The sequence below is a fragment of the Pleurodeles waltl genome, chromosome 6 (assembly GCF_031143425.1).
Source record: "Pleurodeles waltl isolate 20211129_DDA chromosome 6, aPleWal1.hap1.20221129, whole genome shotgun sequence".
Taxonomy (NCBI): Eukaryota; Metazoa; Chordata; class Amphibia; order Caudata; family Salamandridae; genus Pleurodeles; species Pleurodeles waltl.
In genome coordinates, this window is record NC_090445.1 from 23,489,773 (window position 1) to 23,509,323 (window position 19,551).

The following is a 19,551-nucleotide window of genomic DNA, read 5'->3' on the forward strand; positions in this document are numbered from 1 at the left end:
CTTCATCTTGTGAGGGCACGCTAGTCTCCTGTAGGATGAGCACACGGCCTTCATCTTATGAGGGCAGGCTAGCCTCCTGTAGGATGAGCACACGGCCTTCATCTTATGAGGGCAGGCTAGTCTCCCTTAGGATGAGCACACAGCCTTCATCTTATGAGGGCAGGCTAGTCTCCCTTAGGATGAGCACATAGTCTTCATCTTATGAGGGCAGGCTAGCTTCCCGTAGGATGAGCACAGAGCCTTCATCTTGTGAGGACAGGCTAGTCTCCCTTAGGATGAGCACATAGCCTTCATCTTATGAGGGCAGGCTAGCCTCCCGTAGGATGAGCACAGAGCCTTCATCTTGTGAGGACAGGCTAGTCTCCCTTAGGATGGGCACACAGCCTTCATCTTATGAGGGCAGGCTAGTCTCCCTTAGGATGAGCACACAGCCTTCATCTTATGAGGACTGGCTGGTCTCCTGTAGGATGAGCACACAGCCTTCATATTGTGAGGGCAGGCTAGTCTCCTGTAGGGTTCCTGTAGGTTGACCAAACAGTCTTCATCTGATGAGGGCAGGCTAGTCTCCCGTAGCATGAGCACAGAGCCTTCGTCTTTTGAGGACAGTCTAGTCTCCTGTAGGATGTGCACACAGCCTTCATCTTGTGAGGGCAGGCTAGCCTCCTGTAGGATGAGCACACAGCCTTCATCTTGTGAGGGCAGGCTAGTCTCCCTTAGAATCAGCACCCAGCCTTCATCTTGTGAGGGCAGGCTAGCCTCCTGTAGGATGAGACCATGGCCTTCATCTTGTGAGGGCAGGCTAGTCTCCTGTAGGATGAGACCACAGCCTTAATCTTATGAGGACAAGCTAGCCGCCTGTAGGATGAGCACACATTCTTCATTTTGTGAGGGCAGGCTAGTCTCTTGTAGGATGTGCACACAGCCTTCATCTTGTGAGGGCAGGCTAGTCTCCTGTAGGATGTGCACACAGCCTTCATCTTATGAGGGCAGGCTAGTCTCCCTTAGGATCAGCACCCAGCCTTCATCTTATGAGGGCAGGCTAGTCACCCATAGGTTGAGCACACTGCCTTCATCTTATGAGGGCAGGCTAGTCTCCTGTAGGATGAGCACAGAGCCTTCATCTTGTGAGGGCAGGCTAGTCTCCTGTAGGATGAGCACACAGTCTTCATCTTATGAGGACAGGCTAGTCTCTTGTAGGATGAGCCCACAGCCTTCATCTTATGAGGGCAGGCTAGTCTCCTGTAGGATGAGCACACAGCCTTCATCTTATGAGGGCAAGCTAGTCACCCATAGGTGAGCACACAGCCTTCATCTTATGAGGGCAAGCTAGTCACCCATAGGTTGAGCACACAGCCTTCATCTTATGAGGACAAGCTAGCCGCCTGTAGGATGAGCACACAGCCTTCATCTTGTGAGGGCAGGCTAGTCTCCTGTAGGATGAGCACACAGCCTTTATCTTGTGAGGGCAGGCTAGTCTCCCGTAGGATGATGAGCACACGGCCTTCATCTTATGAGGGCAGGCTAGTCTCCCGTAGGATGAGCACACGGCCTTCATCCTGTGAGGGCAGGCTAGCCTCCCGTAGGATGAGCACACAGCCTTCATCTTGTGAGGGCAGGCTACTTTCCTGTAGGATGAGCACACAGCCTTCATCTTGTGAGGGCAGGCTAGTCTCCCGTAGGATGAGCACACGGCCTTCATCTTATGAGGGCAGGATAGTCTCCTGTAGGATGTGCACACGGCCTTCATCTTGTGAGGGCAGGCTAGTCTCCTGTAGGATGAGCACACGGCCTTCATCTTATGAGGGCAGGCTAGTCTCCTGTAGGATGAGCACACGGCCTTCATCTTATGAGGGCAGGCTAGTCTCCCTTAGGATGAGCACACAGCCTTCATCTTATGAGGGCAGGCTAGTCTCCCTTAGGATGAGCACATAGCCTTCATCTTATGAGGGCAGGCTAGCTTCCCGTAGGATGAGCACAGAGCCTTCATCTTGTGAGGACAGGCTAGTCTCCCTTATGATGGGCACATAGCCTTCATCTTATGAGGGCAGGCTAGCCTCCCGTAGGATGAGCACAGAGCCTTCATCTTGTGAGGACAGGCTAGTCTCCCTTAGGATGAGCACACAGCCTTCCTCTTATGAGGGCAGGCTAGTCTCCCTTAGGATGAGCACACAGCCTTCATCTTATGAGGACTGGCTAGTCTCCTGTAGGATGTGCACACAGCCTTCATATTGTGAGGGCAGGCTAGTCTCCTGTAGGGTTCCTGTAGGATGACCAAACAGTCTTCATCTAATGAGGGCAGGCTAGTCTCCCGTAGGATGAGCACAGAGCCTTCGTCTTATGAGGACAGGCTAGTCTCCTGTAGGATGTGCACACAGCCTTCATCTTGTGAGGGCAGGCTAGCCTCCTGTAGGATGAGCACACGGCCTTCATCTTGTGAGGGCAGGCTAGTCTCCCTTAGAATCAGCATCCAGCCTTCATCTTGTGAGGGCAGGCTAGCCTCCTGTAGGATGAGACCATGGCCTTCATCTTGTGAGGGCAGGCTAGTCTCCTGTAGGATGAGACCACGGCCTTCATCTTATGAGGACAAGCTAGCCGCCTGTAGGATGAGCACACATTCTTCATCTTGTGAGGGCAGGCTAGTTTCCTGTAGGATGAGCACACAGCCTTCATCTTGAAAGGGCAGGCTAGTCTCCCGTAGGATGAGCACACAGCCTTCATCTTATGAGGGCAGGCTAGTCTCCTGTAGGATGTGCACACGGCCTTCATCTTGTGAGGGCACGCTAGTCTCCTGTAGGATGAGCACACGGCCTTCATCTTATGAGGGCAGGCTAGCCTCCTGTAGGATGAGCACACGGCCTTCATCTTATGAGGGCAGGCTAGTCTCCCTTAGGATGAGCACACAGCCTTCATCTTATGAGGGCAGGCTAGTCTCCCTTAGGATGAGCACATAGTCTTCATCTTATGAGGGCAGGCTAGCTTCCCGTAGGATGAGCACAGAGCCTTCATCTTGTGAGGACAGGCTAGTCTCCCTTAGGATGAGCACATAGCCTTCATCTTATGAGGGCAGGCTAGCCTCCCGTAGGATGAGCACAGAGCCTTCATCTTGTGAGGACAGGCTAGTCTCCCTTAGGATGGGCACACAGCCTTCATCTTATGAGGGCAGGCTAGTCTCCCTTAGGATGAGCACACAGCCTTCATCTTATGAGGACTGGCTGGTCTCCTGTAGGATGTGCACACAGCCTTCATATTGTGAGGGCAGGCTAGTCTCCTGTAGGGTTCCTGTAGGTTGACCAAACAGTCTTCATCTGATGAGGGCAGGCTAGTCTCCCGTAGCATGAGCACAGAGCCTTCGTCTTTTGAGGACAGTCTAGTCTCCTGTAGGATGTGCACACAGCCTTCATCTTGTGAGGGCAGGCTAGCCTCCTGTAGGATGAGCACACAGCCTTCATCTTGTGAGGGCAGGCTAGTCTCCCTTAGAATCAGCACCCAGCCTTCATCTTGTGAGGGCAGGCTAGCCTCCTGTAGGATGAGACCATGGCCTTCATCTTGTGAGGGCAGGCTAGTCTCCTGTAGGATGAGACCACGGCCTTAATCTTATGAGGACAAGCTACCCGCCTGTAGGATGAGCACACATTCTTCATCTTGTGAGGGCAGGCTAGTCTCCTGTAGGATGTGCACACAGCCTTCATCTTATGAGGGCAGGCTAGTCTCCCTTAGGATCAGCACCCAGCCTTCATCTTATGAGGGCAGGCTAGTCACCCATAGGTTGAGCACACTGCCTTCATCTTATGAGGGCAGGCTAGTCTCCTGTAGGATGAGCACAGAGCCTTCATCTTGTGAGGGCAGGTTAGTCTCCTGTAGGATGAGCACACAGTCTTCATCTTATGAGGATAGGCTAGTCTCTTGTAGGATGAGCCCACAGCCTTCATCTTATGAGAGCAGGCTAGTCTCCTGTAGGATGAGCACACAGCCTTCATCTTATGAGGGCAAGCTAGTCACCCATAGGTGAGCACACAGCCTTCATCTTATGAGGGCAAGCTAGTCACCCATAGGTTGAGCACACAGCCTTCATCTTATGAGGACAAGCTAGCCGCCTGTAGGATGAGCACACAGCCTTCATCTTATGAGGGCAGGCTAGTCTCCTGTAGGATGAGCACACAGCCTTTATCTTGTGAGGGCAGGCTAGTCTCCCGTAGGATGATGAGCACACGGACTTCATCTTATGAGGGCAGGCTAGTCTCCCGTAGGATGAGCACACGGCCTTCATCCTGTGAGGGCAGGCTAGCCTCCCGTAGGATGAGCACACAGCCTTCATCTTGTGAGGGCAGGCTACTTTCCTGTAGGATGAGCACACAGCCTTCATCTTGTGAGGGCAGGCTAGTCTCCCGTAGGATGAGCACACGGCCTTCATCTTATGAGGGCAGGATAGTCTCCTGTAGGATGTGCACACGGCCTTCATCTTGTGAGGGCAGGCTAGTCTCCTGTAGGATGAGCACACGGCCTTCATCTTATGAGGGCAGGCTAGTCTCCTGTAGGATGAGCACACGGCCTTCATCTTATGAGGGCAGGCTAGTCTCCCTTAGGATGAGCACACAGCCTTCATCTTATGAGGGCAGGCTAGTCTCCCTTAGGATGAGCACATAGCCTTCATCTTATGAGGGCAGGCTAGCTTCCCGTAGGATGAGCACAGAGCCTTCATCTTGTGAGGACAGGCTAGTCTCCCTTATGATGGGCACATAGCCTTCATCTTATGAGGGCAGGCTAGCCTCCCGTAGGATGAGCACAGAGCCTTCATCTTGTGAGGACAGGCTAGTCTCCCTTAGGATGAGCACACAGCCTTCCTCTTATGAGGGCAGGCTAGTCTCCCTTAGGATAAGCACACAGCCTTCATCTTATGAGGGCAGGCTAGTCTCCTGTAGGATGAGCACACAGCCTTTATCTTGTGAGGGCAGGCTAGTCTCCTGTAGGGTTCCTGTAGGATGACCAAACAGTCTTCATCTAATGAGGGCAGGCTTTTCTCCCGTAGGATGAGCACAGAGCCTTCGTCTTATGAGGACAGGCTAGTCTCCTGTAGGATGTGCACACAGCCTTCATCTTGTGAGGGCAGGCTAGCCTCCTGTAGGATGAGCACACGGCCTTCATCTTGTGAGGGCAGGCTAGTCTCCCTTAGAATCAGCATCCAGCCTTCATCTTGTGAGGGCAGGCTAGCCTCCTGTAGGATGAGACCATTGCCTTCATCTTGTGAGGGCAGGCTAGTCTCCTGTAGGATGAGACCACGGCCTTCATCTTATGAGGACAAGCTAGCCGCCTGTAGGATGAGCACACATTCTTCATCTTGTGAGGGCAGGCTAGTCTCTTGTAGGATGTGCACACAGCCTTCATCTTGTGAGGGCAGGCTAGTCTCCTGTAGGATGTGCACACAGCCTTCATCTTATGAGGGCAGGCTAGTCTCCCTTAGGATCAGCACACAGCCTTCATCTTATGAGGACAGGCTAGTCTCCCTTAGGATGAGCACACGGCCTTCATCTTATGAGGACAAGCTAGCCGCCTGTAGGATGAGCACACAACCTTCATCTTGTGAGGGCAGGCTAGCCTCCTGTAGGATGAGCACACAGCCTTCATCTTGTGAGGGCAGGCTAGTCTCCCTTAGGATCAGCACCCAGCCTTCATCTTGTGAGGGCAGGCTAGTCTCCTGTAGGATGAGCACACAGCCTTCATCTTATGAGGACAGGCTAGTCTCCCGTAGGATGAACATACGGCCTTCATCTTATGAGGGCAGGCTAGTCTCCTGTAGGATGAGCAGGCGGCCCTCATCTTATGAGGGCAGGCTAGTCACCCGTAGGATGAGCACACAGCCTTCATCTTATGAGGACAGGCTAGTCTCCCGTAGGATGAGCACACGGCCTTCATCTTATGAAGACAAGCTAGCCACCTGTAGGATGAGCACACGGCCTTCATCTTTTGAGGGCAGGCCAGTCTCCCGTAGGATGAGCCAACAGCCTTCATCTTATGAGGACAAGCTAGTCTCCCGTAGGATGAGCACACAGCCTTCATCTTATGAGGGCAGGCTAGTCTCCTGTAGGATGAGCACACGGCCTTCATCTTATGAGCACAGGCTAGTCTCCTGTAGGATGAGCACACGGCCTTCATCTTATGACGGCAGGCTAGCCTCCTGTAGGATGAGCACACAGCCTTCATCTTATGAGGACAAGCTAGCCTCCTGTAGGATGAGCACACGGCCTTCATCTTATGAGGGCAGGCTAGTCTCCTGTAGGATGAGCACCCAGCCTTCATCTGATGAGGGCAGGCTAGTCTCCTGTAGCATGAGCACACAACCTTCATCTTGTGAGGGCAGGCTAGCCTCCTGTAGGATGAGCACACGGCCTTCATCTTGTGAGGGCAGGCTAGTCTCCTGTAGGATGTGCACACGGCCTTCATCTTATGACGGCAGGCTAGACAGCTGTTGGATGGGCAGAGAGCCTTTGTGTCACTAGGACAGGCTAGTCAGCTATAGGATGGACAGCGGGGCTTTCTCTCACTTGGACAGGCTAGTCACCTGTAAGAAGGACAGAGAGCCTTTGTCTCACTAGGACAGGCTAGTCAAGTGTAGGAAGTGCAGAGAGCCTTTTGTGTCACTGGGACATGTTATTCTGTAAGATGACAATAGATATTTCATGTAATTAGAACAGGATAGTCTCCTGTTGGATGAGCTCTGCTCCTTTATTTCTGTAGGACAGGCTAATCTCCTGTCCTACCCTCGCACACATACCCTGAATCTGTCACAGCCGAGCGGTGGCCGCTCCTCCTACATCGCCGCCAGGACCTGGAATGGCCTGCCCCCCCATCTCGAGACAGCACCCTCCCTTGCGGACTTCAGAAAGAAACTCAAGACCTGGCTCTTGGGTGGAGTCCTCACACCACAGCGCCCAGATACCCCCACTGGAGATAGTGCTACACTCTACAAATACTGAATGATTGATTGATTGTTGGCTTAGCATAGAGCCTTCATGTCACTAGGGCAGGCTAGTCTCCTGTAGGTTGAGTACAGAGCATTTGTCTCACTAGGACAGGTTAGTCTCCTGCAGGATGGACACAGAGGCCCTCATCCTGACCTTGGCGGGCGGCGGAGGCCGCCCGCCAAAGTCCCGCCGTCAGGTTACCGTTCCGCGGTCGAAAGACCACGGCGGTAATTCTGACATTCCCGCTGGGCTGGCGGGCGGCCGCCTTCAGGCCGCCCGCCAGCCCAGCGGGAAAGAGGCTTCCACGATGAAGCCGGCTCGGAATCGAGCCGGCGGAGTGGAAGCTGTGCGACGGGTGCAGTTGCACCCGTCGCGTATTTCACTGTCGGCGCAGCAGACAGTGAAATACATTTAGGGGCCCTCTTACGGGGGCCCCTGCAGTGCCCATGCCAGTGGCATGGGCACTGCAGGGGCCCCCAGGGGCCCCGCGACCCCCCCTACCGCCATCCGGTTCCCGGCGGGCGGACCGCCGGGAACTGGATGGCGGTAGGGGGGGTCGGAATCCCCTCGGCGGCGCAGCAAGCTGCGCCGCCTTGGAGGATTCCAAGGGGCAGCGGAAAACCGGCGGGAGACCGCCGGTTTTCCTGCACTGACCGCGGCCAAAGCGCCGCGGTCAGAATGCCCTGCGGGGCACCGCCGGTCTGTCGGCGGTGCTCCCGCCGACCCTGGCCCCGGCGGTCTAAGACCGCCGGGGTTAGAATCACCCCCAGAGTCTCTAGGGCAGGGTAGTGTCCTGCAGGAGGAGCTTTATGTCACAAGGACAGGCTAGTCTACTGTTGAATGGGCTGGTCTCCTGTAGGTTGAGGACAGAATCTTTATGTCACTAGGACATGCTCGTCTCCTTTAGGATGCTCACAGAGCCTTTGCCTCACTGAGCCAGGTAAGTCGTCTGTAGGGTGAGCACAGAGCCTTTGTCTCACTAGGACAGATTAGTCTCCTATAGGGTGAGCACAGAGCCTTTTTGTCACTAGGACAGGCTAGTCCCCTGTAGGTTGAGCAGAGGCGTTTCCTTCACTAGGGCAGGCTAGTCTGATGCAGGTTGAGCACAGAGCCTTTGTGTCACTAGGACAGGCTGGTCTCCTGTCGGATGAGTACAGAGTCACTAGGACCCATTAATCTCCTGTAGGATGGTCACAGAGCCTTTGTGACAGTAAGACAGGCTAGCCTAATGTAGGTTGAGCAGAGGGCATTTTCTTCACCAGGGCAGGATGGTCTCCTGTAGGTTGCACTGAAAGCCTTTCCTTCCATAGAACAGGCTAGTCTCCTGCAGGCTGAGCAGAGGGCATTTCCCTCACTAGGACAGGCTAGTCTCCTGCAGGTTGAGCAGAGGGCCTTTCCTTCCCTAGGACAGGCTAGTCTCCTGCAGGTTGAGCAGAGGGCCTTGCCCTCACTAGGACAGGCTAGTCTCCTGCAGGTTAATCAGAGGGCATTGCCTTTCCTAGGACAGGCTAGTCTCCTGCAGGTTGATCAGAGGGCATTTTCTTTCCTAGGACAAGCTAGTCTCCTGTAGGTTGAGCAGAGGGCCTTTCCTTTCTGTAGGACAGACTAGTCTCCTGCAGGTTGAGCAGAGGGCCTTTCCTTCCCTAGGACAGGCCCCTCTCCTGTAGTCTGACCACCTTTTGCCTCTAGAGCAGGTTTGTCTCTGGTAAGTTGTCCATGGGGCCTCTTCACTGATCTTCCCTACACTGTGTTCCCTTCCCTGAGGTTCCATAGTGCTTGTACCCCATGTGTTTTGTTTTTCAGACTCTCAGAGGAGGAGGATGGGGCAGGCCCCTTTGGGCCATCCTTGAACTTCCATCGCCTGCTCTCCAACCTGACTGCCATGCTGATTGGGGTTGGAGGCATAAGTTCCGGTAAGTGGGGTGCATGCAGAAGGGTCCCCTTTACATGGGGAACACAGGAGGGAGTGGGACCACTTCTGGAGGAACCATGTTTGAGGGTGCACACATGGTGAAGCTGAGCCAGGGCTGAGGACACCACCGCAGAGGGCAGAGGTCAACCAGGGCACCATAATTGAGGGGACAGAAAAGGCGCCCTATAACTGTGGTTCTAGGGCGCAGGAAGCCCCATGGAGGCTGGTGAGGAATTGAGCTGGTCCTTAAGAGCCTGAACAAGGCTCATAATGACCAGCTCGGAACCCTGACCCAGGGACCACTTCTAACGTAAGAAAACATGGGGGAGGCTAGAAACAACTAACAGGGCAGAGCAGTGCTGCTGTACCAAGACTTGTGAGTACTCCGGGGCATATCTACAAGCCTCCTGCGCCGCTGATGCGTCATGTTTTTTGATGCTCCAGCGGGAGTGCAGACCCATATCTTTGAGGCCACGCAAAGCCACTTTGCGTGAATTTTCATAGCCTCGTCAATATGAAGTAAGGCAGTGCAAGTTGCTGCGTTGCCTCACTATGCATTGGGGGCGTTCCATGGGCGTTACAATCCCGCGCAACAACCATGGGTTTTGAGGCATTCGCAGATTTACATGAACCCGTAAACCTGGGAATGCGTCAATACTGTACGCCTCCCCAGGGGAGGCGCAATGAGGAGAAATATTTTCATTTCTCATCGTTTTTACCTCTTTCCATGCGTGCTGCACACATAGAAAGAGGAACACACCTCCCAGGATTGTTTTTGTGCAGGAAGGTGTCCCTTTGTGCAAGGGAGCCAGTTGTGTGCCAGGGCAGGGGGAAAGGACAGAAATACACCGTGTTTTGTACGTACGGTGCACATCTTCCCTTTCTCTGCGGCACACGTCAGCACAGCAAGGTCCCTTGCTGCACTGCCCTGCACCACCATTGTTGTAAATATGTCCCTAAGTCCTTAATGTAAATAGTCGTTGGATTCCGGTGGAAGCTAAAAAACTGAAATTCAATGTGACTTAGTAAATAAAAGGAAACACAGACGGCCAGATCTAGAGTTTCGCGATCAGAACTCCATCCAGCATCGCAGCGGAGGACATTACGTACACCACCCTGACTGATGATGGTCCACAGAAATTAAGAGACCACCGTGGGCACAGCATGATCTCTATATCTTGACAGGAATTGCTGTCATGGTGGATCCTGCAAAAAGTACAATAAATTTAGTGGACCGCCGTTTGACATTTTCTTTAAAAAACAAACTTCCAAAGTGGGAGGTTGTTGCAGAAAAACAAAAAAATAGTGACCCCCATGCCCTGGGATTTTTCTCTCAGTGTGTGGGGGTCATTTTTTTCTGTCCCTCGATTTTCCTGCCAGTGACGGACAGAAACAAAAACATCAGAATATAAATAGAGTGGGCGGTGTGAGGGCTTTACTCCAAAGGCCTCTCCATCAGGCCATTGGAGGCATCTTTCCATGGATGGAGGCAAGGGGGGCTCCTTTGACAGAAAGATTAAGATCCTCCCAACCTTAAAGAGGTCAAACAGACCTTCAGTTTGCCCGTCACACGTTTGTGATGGAGTATTCTGTCCACAAAATCTAAGTCACGCTCTGAATATCCAGTCAGAGCTCTCACATCTAAGAAGAAAAGGTCTTTGCAAGGTTAGTAAAATTTGGAAGTTAAATTTAGAATAAACACCTAAAACCTGAAGTTGCAATCACCTTTTTTTGAAAAGTTTAAATTCCAAACATTATCATAGGTTTCAGTCCCAGTGTTGGGACGGTTCTCTGTATTCTTCGGGTCAGTGTGTGTCCCTGCCTCCAGTTAAGCATAACAAGCTGTACATTTTTGATCCCTTCTCTGACCACATGACAATCATGCTTGGCTGTTGAAGGCTTTTGTGGCTTGCATGAAAACTTAGAACTGGTCTTGGTGGTCTACAGGGGCACACGATGTGCACCCTCCTTATCTGCCGTGACGTCCAACAACTCACCGGGCTGTAGAGGGCTGACAAGAATGATTATTGCTGCACAGCAGGCCTTTTTATATGAGCCGTCCCTGGAGGAGACACCTGTCTTGCTTTTCTGCATTTTTAAAGTGCCCTGCCAGTCTCTGGCAACTATGTCCTTTGCCCAATCGTGAGATACAGGTATTTTACCTGTTTTTACCTATGTGCATGTGAAGAAGATGTGTGGAGCATGCTTGCATATGTGACCAAGTGCCACTGGAATTCATTTTGTATTTGCCTCATCCAAATGGTCAATATGATAGACACAGCCCAGACAGCAGAATTGCAGGGCCCTTCCAGAACACTCTAAGGATCCTTTGTAGTGGATCAGATATTTGGGTAGGGAGGAGAGGAGCTAGATGGCCCCTTTGAAGCTCAGGGAGTCTCAGTCAATCAATCAAGGATTTATAAAGCACAGCAAATCACTTGTCAGGGTCTCAAAGTGCTGCAGTTGCTAGCTGCTTCACTGTGATCTTGCTCATTTGAACAGCCAGGTCTTGAGTACTTTCATTAATTGATGGAGCAATGAGGCAGCACTGAGGTGTAGCAGAAGTTCGTTCCAGGCTTTGGCCGCCTGGTGTGAGAAGAAGCGCCCTCCACTGTTGCCTCAATGGATTCGGAGGGTCTCTTCGATGAAGAAAGAGGCGTAACTTAGGTTTCTGGTCAGTTGGTGGAAGGTCATGAGTTTGTTGATGTATGCTGGTCCTTTGTTGTACAAAGCTTTGTATGCGTGGGTCAACATCTTGAACTGGCATGTTTTCTGGATCAGGAGCCAGTGTAGCTTCTTGAGGTGCTGTGTGATGTAGGTGCATTTGGGGTGGTCGAGGATGAATCTCGCAGCTGAGTTTTGTGTTGTATGTAGTCTCTCCAGGAGGTGTGCAGTGATTTCTCCATAGAGAGTGTTACTGTAGTCCAGCCTCCTGGTGACGAGGGACTGTGTGACAGTCTTTCTGGTGTTGACTGGGAGGGACCTTGAGATCTTGTGGAGCATGCGTAGGGTGTGGAAGCAGGTGGATGAGACCATGTTTACCTGTTTCTTCATAGATAGCTTTCTGTCAAAGATGATGCAGAGGTTGCAGGAGTGGTCTGCCCGAGCAGGTCAGTCCTTTCCTAGCCCGTTGTTCACTGGTAGGACTAGCACCCCAACAGGTTAACAAGTTTTTAGGTGGATAAGCCTTTCTTTCTTTTCTACCCATATTTTTGGTTACCCTGACAAGAAACCCATATCCCACCACTCTCACCTTCATGTGAGTACCTTGCAACAAAGACCTTGGCAGAACCAGTCTTAGTGGAGGAAGCAAAAGGGCCACATTGCTTAGAACTGGTCTCAGAGCTAACTGTACACATCTATTTTACACAACTTTAGTATAAAGATGAAGCAGAAACTCTGCAGCCAGTAGCCATGATTTGTGAACTGCAACCCAGAGTCCCACAACAGTAGTGACCGAGGAATTGTTTTGTACTCCAGTGTTGGTGGTATGCCCCTGGCCAAGTTCAGAACCAGAACCAGAAACTGGTGAAGCTTTACAGTGTGCCAGAAGAAGCTTCCTTAGTTCCTGTCTTCATGGACGGCTGAAGGTGGTTTATTGGGGGAACCTTCCATGATGATTCTTCTGCCAAGAAGAGGCAGGACAGGGAAGGAGCTGAAGAGGTGGAGAACTGTCATGGCCGCTGTAGCCCAGGAAAGACTTGCACCATTAACGTCGATTGGTCATATCTGGGTGATGCGAGTGCACCTACAGCTTGTGCTGTCTATTGAAATGCCTGTGATCAAGGTGCCTTCCTAAATATCCCCAAATTCCTGGTAGACAATCCCCCTTGTACACACTAGCACCTAGAAGCGAGAGGTGATCATTAACCTATGACCGCAGTTGGAAGTTCCACCAGCATGAGCTGTGCCATGGAGGAAGGAGGTGCCTGTTCACAGACAAGGACATCAGATATCTTGTGACTCACCATTCCAACCAGGGCTAGCTCCTAACTTTGAGTGGAAAGCTGTTGTTTGGTCCTAGGAAGAACCAGAGGAGCAGAACTCACCCAACTGTGAGCAGCACTTCCTCTGCGAAGCACTTCGTCCTTTGGTGCTGGTGATTCCTACGCTCCCCCGATCGGGCTTATTCTGGCACATTTACCGTGGACCACATCCAACATCAGCTATGTCAGGTAGAAGAAGTGGGCGATTGCCTTAGTTATTGAATTATAATCAGTATTTTGGTTATGATGTCCTCTGACGATTAAGTACTTTTATTTTACCAACTTATCTACTGGCTGGTTCGTGAGTTTTTGTTTCATGTAAATGTTGTATTGAGTTCCGAGTCTCTAACCCCAGCCCCCTCCCAGAGTAAGCCTTGGACTGCTCAGCCTCAGCATCCTGAGGGTCAAGTCTTAAAGGGTTGTACATGGTGCTCAGGGTGAGCCAGTGGTAAAAGGCTCAGTTTGTCACCGTTTGAGCCCAGTAACCCGATTATCCTGTGACTCCTGAAAAAGTTCACCCACCTGGGACTACAAAAACCAAATAACTTGGGACCCTCTGGCCGCCTTGTTCTGAAGAGCCACCCGGTGATCCAGTATGCCTTAGTAAACTCTGTGGCTGGAGGCTTGACAGCTCCTTCAAGGGTTTTTTGTGGTTGAAATGTTCATGGATCTGGTTAAATTCTTGAATAGCAAGCAGTCACCAGGAGGCTCTTTAGCACTTTACTGCTAAATAAACATCATTACAATGACAGATAACCAGTGAGGAACCAGACAAATGAACAAGCATCACTGCATCTGGCAAACAAGGGAAGATAAGGTAAAACCAGAGGGGAGAGGAGGGTAGTATGCGAGGGTGATGAGGTGGGAGAGAGGCCAATTTTAAGTCTTGGAATACTCAGAAGTGATGTGTTTTTAGATGTTTACTCAAGGTGACGAGGGAGGGATGGTTTCAGTGTCTCAGTCACTGAGGGAGCTTTGTCAGATAGGGAGACAATGTCTCCAGTTGGAGAGCACAGGCCTGTCTTGGTTCATCAGTGGCTATGGGCGCAGGTCGGCGCACTTCAGATGTGGTCGGTTGTAGAGCCTACCTGGTCTTTGATCAACTCCATGTGGTGCCCATTTACCTCCATCTATGGCCAACCTCTTGGGTCAGCCCCCGAGTATTAGAAAGAGAGAGACATCAGCTCTGTAGGGCAATTATATTAAGATGCAACAAGTGGTACAACAGGCTTCAATGTCAAACAGTTCAAACAGTCCTTATAGTTTAATTTGAACTCAGTTTCACCAATCCTCCTCCTCTTGTGTTAGTTCTCATGATTTTAGGCCCAACCAAGCGATATCATCTCACTGAGGAATTTCTCATGCATTTGTAATTACGAAAGTTCATTCTTATCCCTCAAATTGCAAATTGGCGCATAGACGCCAGTGTAGTAAAGCTTCTGCTTATTCTTCTGCAGTCAACTTTAGACCAAGGTAACTCAAAAGTGGAGAACTCCCATCACATCTGCACCAGGGGGTAGTTTCCACCAGCCCTTAGGAGCACCAGGTGGGGGGGGGTTGAGAGCTGCTGTCACCAGAGCTACAGCTGGGGTATGACTGGCCTTTATCCTTCTTCCAGAGGCCATTCCTCCATTCTGAGGGGACTTGTGACCTGTTTCCTTCTAAAGTATCTCCTCTCTATCCACCCCTTCACCCTCTGTGTCCATTTCTTCCTATGTTTGATTCTGTTGCTGGATTATAAGAAGCCTTCCTCGTTTACTGTTTTTACTGTTTTTACAGTCAAAAACAGACATAACATAGTTTATTTTCCTGTTTAAAGTTAAAGGTAAGTCTGCTGTTCTTGGATGGAGGTCAGTTCTTCTGAAGCCACTCTGCTCGCTAATGTGAGATCATTTCTTCAAGTCCTGGGTCTGGGTGGCTACTGCGTAATATCCGTGGCGAGAACTGGGGTATAACGCTTCATGGCGGTAACCAATCTACTCCCTTTGAGCATCTCACAGGGGTGGTAAAGTCTAGTAGCCAAGAACACTTCCTCTAGGATGCTGTTGTGAGCTAGAAAGAGAGCAAAGTTATTTCCAAGATTACTATTGGCATTTAGAGGCCGTAAAATGAAATTTTGAAGAAAAAAACAGGATCTTTGAGTCATTTTCTGCCAAATGGTAAATGCCCTTCAGCCTTAAAATGTCAACTATTTTGTTCTGGTAAAATTGTTGAATTTGTGTAGTATTGAAATAACTGCCTGTCGTTGGCACTTTGTTTATCAAGAGGGCGGCATTACTGTGAATTAAGGTTAAATTGCTTTGTTTCCAATACATACTAATGGGTGTGTTGCATAAAACAACAAAGATATGTGACCTCTGAAAATGCCTTAGTGAATCACAGATTGTTGAATGAAAACACAATCCGTGCAGGGAACACCGCATCTGCAGTCCAAGTTAAGACGTGTGCCAACACTATGTCCATACAGGTGTGTGCTGTGTATGTTGTGCTAGAGTTCTCAATGTAGTGTGCATTTTGCAATTGTGTATTTTCTGCTCCAACACGTTTGCATTTAGTGATGCACAATTAATGTATACTGCGAATGTTGTGTTTGTAAGCACGCTTTTTGTGCTGTGTATGTTTGAGTGTTTGTGGGTATTTTGTGTACTGCGCATTTTGTGTTGCTCTTTTTTAAAGTTTGGAAGAATTTATCGAGTGTTTTGTGTGTGTGCATGGTACTCTTGTGTATAGAATGCGGGCTAGGTTCAGGTGTGTCTGTGTGTGGGTGATACTCATGTATAGAATGTGGGTCTGGGTTGATCTGTATGTGTGTGTGGGTGTGTGTGTGTGTGTGTCAAACTCATGTATAGAATGTGGGTCTCGGTTGAACTGTGTGTGTGTGGGTGGGTGTGTGTGTGCGTGTGTGTGTGCGTCTGTGTTTGTGTGTGTGTGTGGTACACATGTATAGAATGCGGGTCTTTGTTGAACTGTGTTTCGTGTGTGTGTGTGTGTGTGTGTGTATGTGTGGTACACATGTATAGAATGCGGGTCTGGGTTGGACTGTGTTTGTTGTGTGTCTACGTGTGTTCAGGGCGTTGTGTGTGCACTTGCAGCGTTCATTACAAGTGGCTGTTCTTTGTTGTGTTGTGTTTGAACCGCTTGTCTGTTTTCCCTCCAAGGCCCCGTGTTCCTTCGCCAGGTCAGTCTGACCTCAGCCAGCCCCGGCCTCTCCGGACCTGCCCCCTGGGTGGAAGAGTGCACGTGTCCTGAGGGGTACCTGGGGCAGTTCTGCCAGTCCTGTGCCCCCGGGTACACCAGGGAGACCCCATCCGGGGGCCCCTTCACCTCCTGTGTGCCCTGTGCCTGCAACCAGCATGGAAGCTGTCATTCGGAGACGGGTGAGTACCAGTCAATCACTCGGGGTGGAATGAGAGCCCGCCCCATCCTGTCACACTGGGGACCCTACGGTGGGGGTTCAGGTGCCTCCACGCACCCACTCCTAAGATTTCCTTCAACAGATGTCTGTTCTCAAGGCTCCCAGGTCCACGCGTGAATGCCTAGTCCAGGCAGCGCAAGCTCTAGGGCGGTGCGACCGGTGCCACCGCACCGGGCGCTGACGTCGAGGGTGGGGGGGTGGGGGGTTCATGCTGGCAAATTAATAATTATTGTTTTAAAAACATCTGCTGTTTCGTTTCTTGCCTCCAGCGATTTTCAGGCAACAATCAAAAGTTCAATATAACTTGGTGATTAATGTTCTCTGTGGAGAGGGATGGGTTGTGTCCAGTGGCAGTTTTGGCTCCTGGTAAGGCAGTGCAGAGGGTTAATGTGCCTGCTGCAAAGAACATGTACCATACGGATCACAAAGTGCATATAATGTAAACAGGTCAGTGGCTCACTGCTTATGTCAGGGAGGTCCTTTTGTCACTTGAAGTTTATAAGTTAAAATCCTAATATACAACAGAGAGCTATTAACTGTCATCAAAGAGCTGCAAGGTATAGACAGAGCGTTATGTTTTTACCCCAGTCTTTCATTAACCTAATGCTGCAAAACTGGTTCATTTGGGTAGAAATCAGTCCTTATTAGTAGAGAGAACCTCCAACCGTGGTGCTATATTTTAAATTCTGAGTTTGTGCTTCTCCAGACCAAGCACTCTTAAACTATCAAGCCCACCAGGATGAGATGTGACTCCCACACCTTGGAGTCCTAATTCCTTTATGCGATATGAACTATACGGTGATTTACACATGTGTGATTGATTGTCTCTGTGTAATGTGCGTGTGATGTGAAGTGCCCCGAGACCCTACATTGGTATGAGAGGTGCTACAAAGCAAATTAAATGCATCTGAGAGGGAGTGGTTATGGAGACTTGAGAGGCACTGTTAAAGGGTGGTAGTGTGGGAATCCGTGGCAGAGGTGGTCATGGGGGGGGAGGAGTGGGGGTGCCAGAGCCAGCCCTGAATCCAGGATCAGGCTGCTTCTTGGAATTCTGGTACACGTTTATGTTATCATCAGGATAACACGTTCCAGAATTCTAAATAAAACTGGTTTTAGTGCTGGTGCCTCCAGGTGAACCAATCTTTTTTGGCACCCCTCCCCCATGACTTCCTCCTTGGATTCCCTCATTGTTATCCAGCAAAGTGCCCCTCATCTCTCCATAAACCCCTCTCTTACATACATTCCATTTGTTTTAAAGCGTGGTAACGTCTGGCGTTCCTAACCCACTCAACTCAGCTAAACACATAGAACGCAGATCGCTTCTTTGCAGCAGGCACATTAACCCTCTGAGCTACTTTATGGTGTCAAAACTGCCACTAGACAAACCTCCCATCTCCCTCTCTCTAGCAGGGACATTAATCACAAGAGCTATCTTGACATTTGTGTTGCTGCCTGAAAGCTGGACACACAAGGAACTCTGCAGCAGCTGCTTTCAACTCATGTTATTACTGAACACAGCACCCCCTCCCCCTGTGGTGAGGGTCCACCTCCAGGTCAGGGCCCAGTGCGCACCGGTCACAGCGCCCTGAAGCCGGAAAACTTGAGAGGTGTGTGCTTGTACATGTAACTAATTATTCAAGCTCATTACGACAATTTGTCCATACACACATTACACCCAATATAAACCTGCATTATATAAAAATGACATTAAAATCTATATACCACTAATACATTCCCTTTATTCGTGTGTAAAAGCTGGACAAGAAGTGTAAGTGGCAACACTCACCAGGTGCTGTGTAGCTGCAATCACGTTACTCTTACCACTAAAAGCGGTGAATATAGTGAACCTTAGTAGAGAGAACTACGTGTCGTGCACACACCAACCTCATCCCTCGGTGCAGCCTAGGACCAGGGGTGACAGGGTTTAATCTGAGGGTGCAATGTACTTCTCACCTCCCACATGCTCTTCAAGGACTTACTCCCAGAGATGCACATGTTCTCAGCATCAAGTCATGTCTGAGTTGAATTTCCCTTCACTAAATGCTGCTCACCAAGGGTAGTTTTCTCAGTTTCATTGGCAACTCCAGATTTTTTTAACATGTCACTCAGATGCACTTTCATCCTCAGGTTTCTTGGTTCCTCAGGTTTAGTTAAGTCCCTCAGACAGTGTCAGGCTGTGCTGGGAGTTTCAGCTTTTAGTATCCCTGTTTTAAAGCTGATATCCAAGTTTTCATCAATAATGTTCAGTGAGCAAATCCCCCGTTCTAAAAATAACGCTGTAACCTAAGCATTTTCATTCAATGCCTTTATACAGGGGCCTCCAAACCTTTCAGTACGAGGGCCACATCCTATATTTTACAAATATTCGCAGCCTGAAAAAAATCAGTTTTATAAATGAATAACATTTAAATGAATGAATAAGGATTACTTGGATTTGTTTTGTAATCAGCATGATATGATTCTGAACAAAAGAGATATCTGACAATTGCAAAGAAACAATGCCTTGACTGAACTGGGGAATGATATATCATGAGTATAAATGTCAAACATTAGCAAGTGCTCTGACAAAATAATCGATTACTTAACTGTAGATAAGAAAATAAGCCTATTCGTTTTTAATTAAATTTAAATACTGAAATTTTACAAATCTACATGAAACGAGAATGTGTCCAACTTTGTAGCACACAAAAAAATAAAAATAAACACACTCCCAGAAAGAACTTTAGCAAAATAAAGTAAAGAAATTCAAAAGAAACTTGAGCCATTAATAAAGGTCGAACAAAATGAATTGTCTACATCTTTCTATACAGTTCTAGCAACTAGAATTTTCTGCAGCATGGATTATATGCAGCATGGATTATCTGCACTAGGAACTTGCGTTTTTCAGAGATCTGGCATACACAATATTACTGGTCCAAAATTTACAATAGAGAAAATTCAACAGTCTCTGCTGCCACCTAAAGGTTACTGAATGAATTGGATATATATTTCCCTTTGATCATCAGAATCCGAGGCTTTGTAAAGCAACAGAGGGCCATATAACATCTTGTAGAGGGCCGGATGTGGCCTGCGAGCTTTAGTTTGGAGACCCTTGCTTTTATAGGAACTTTTAGGGTCCAAAAAACAGGGGGCTTCCTTGTAAAAATATAGGAACATTCTTTTGTAAACAATCATTTATTGCATGCTTTTGATCCTGTCCTCTATAGAGTTGATTACATCGGCAGAGGCCCTCTGCGCTTTTAATTGTTCTTGTATTAATCATTGATTGATGCTTCTTCC

The 19,551-nt window shown here is 49.5% G+C and overlaps 1 protein-coding gene across 1 annotated transcript in view; it reads left to right on the top strand.

Moving 5' to 3' along the window:
- LAMC3 (laminin subunit gamma 3) overlaps nt 1-19,551 on the top strand; it is a 527,783-nt gene that overhangs the window by 280,087 nt on the left and 228,145 nt on the right. The window contains exons 11-12 of the mRNA XM_069237073.1: nt 8,763-8,872; nt 16,016-16,234. Coding sequence (XP_069093174.1) covers nt 8,763-8,872; nt 16,016-16,234 — 329 coding nt within the window. The remainder of the gene's footprint in view (nt 1-8,762; nt 8,873-16,015; nt 16,235-19,551) is intronic.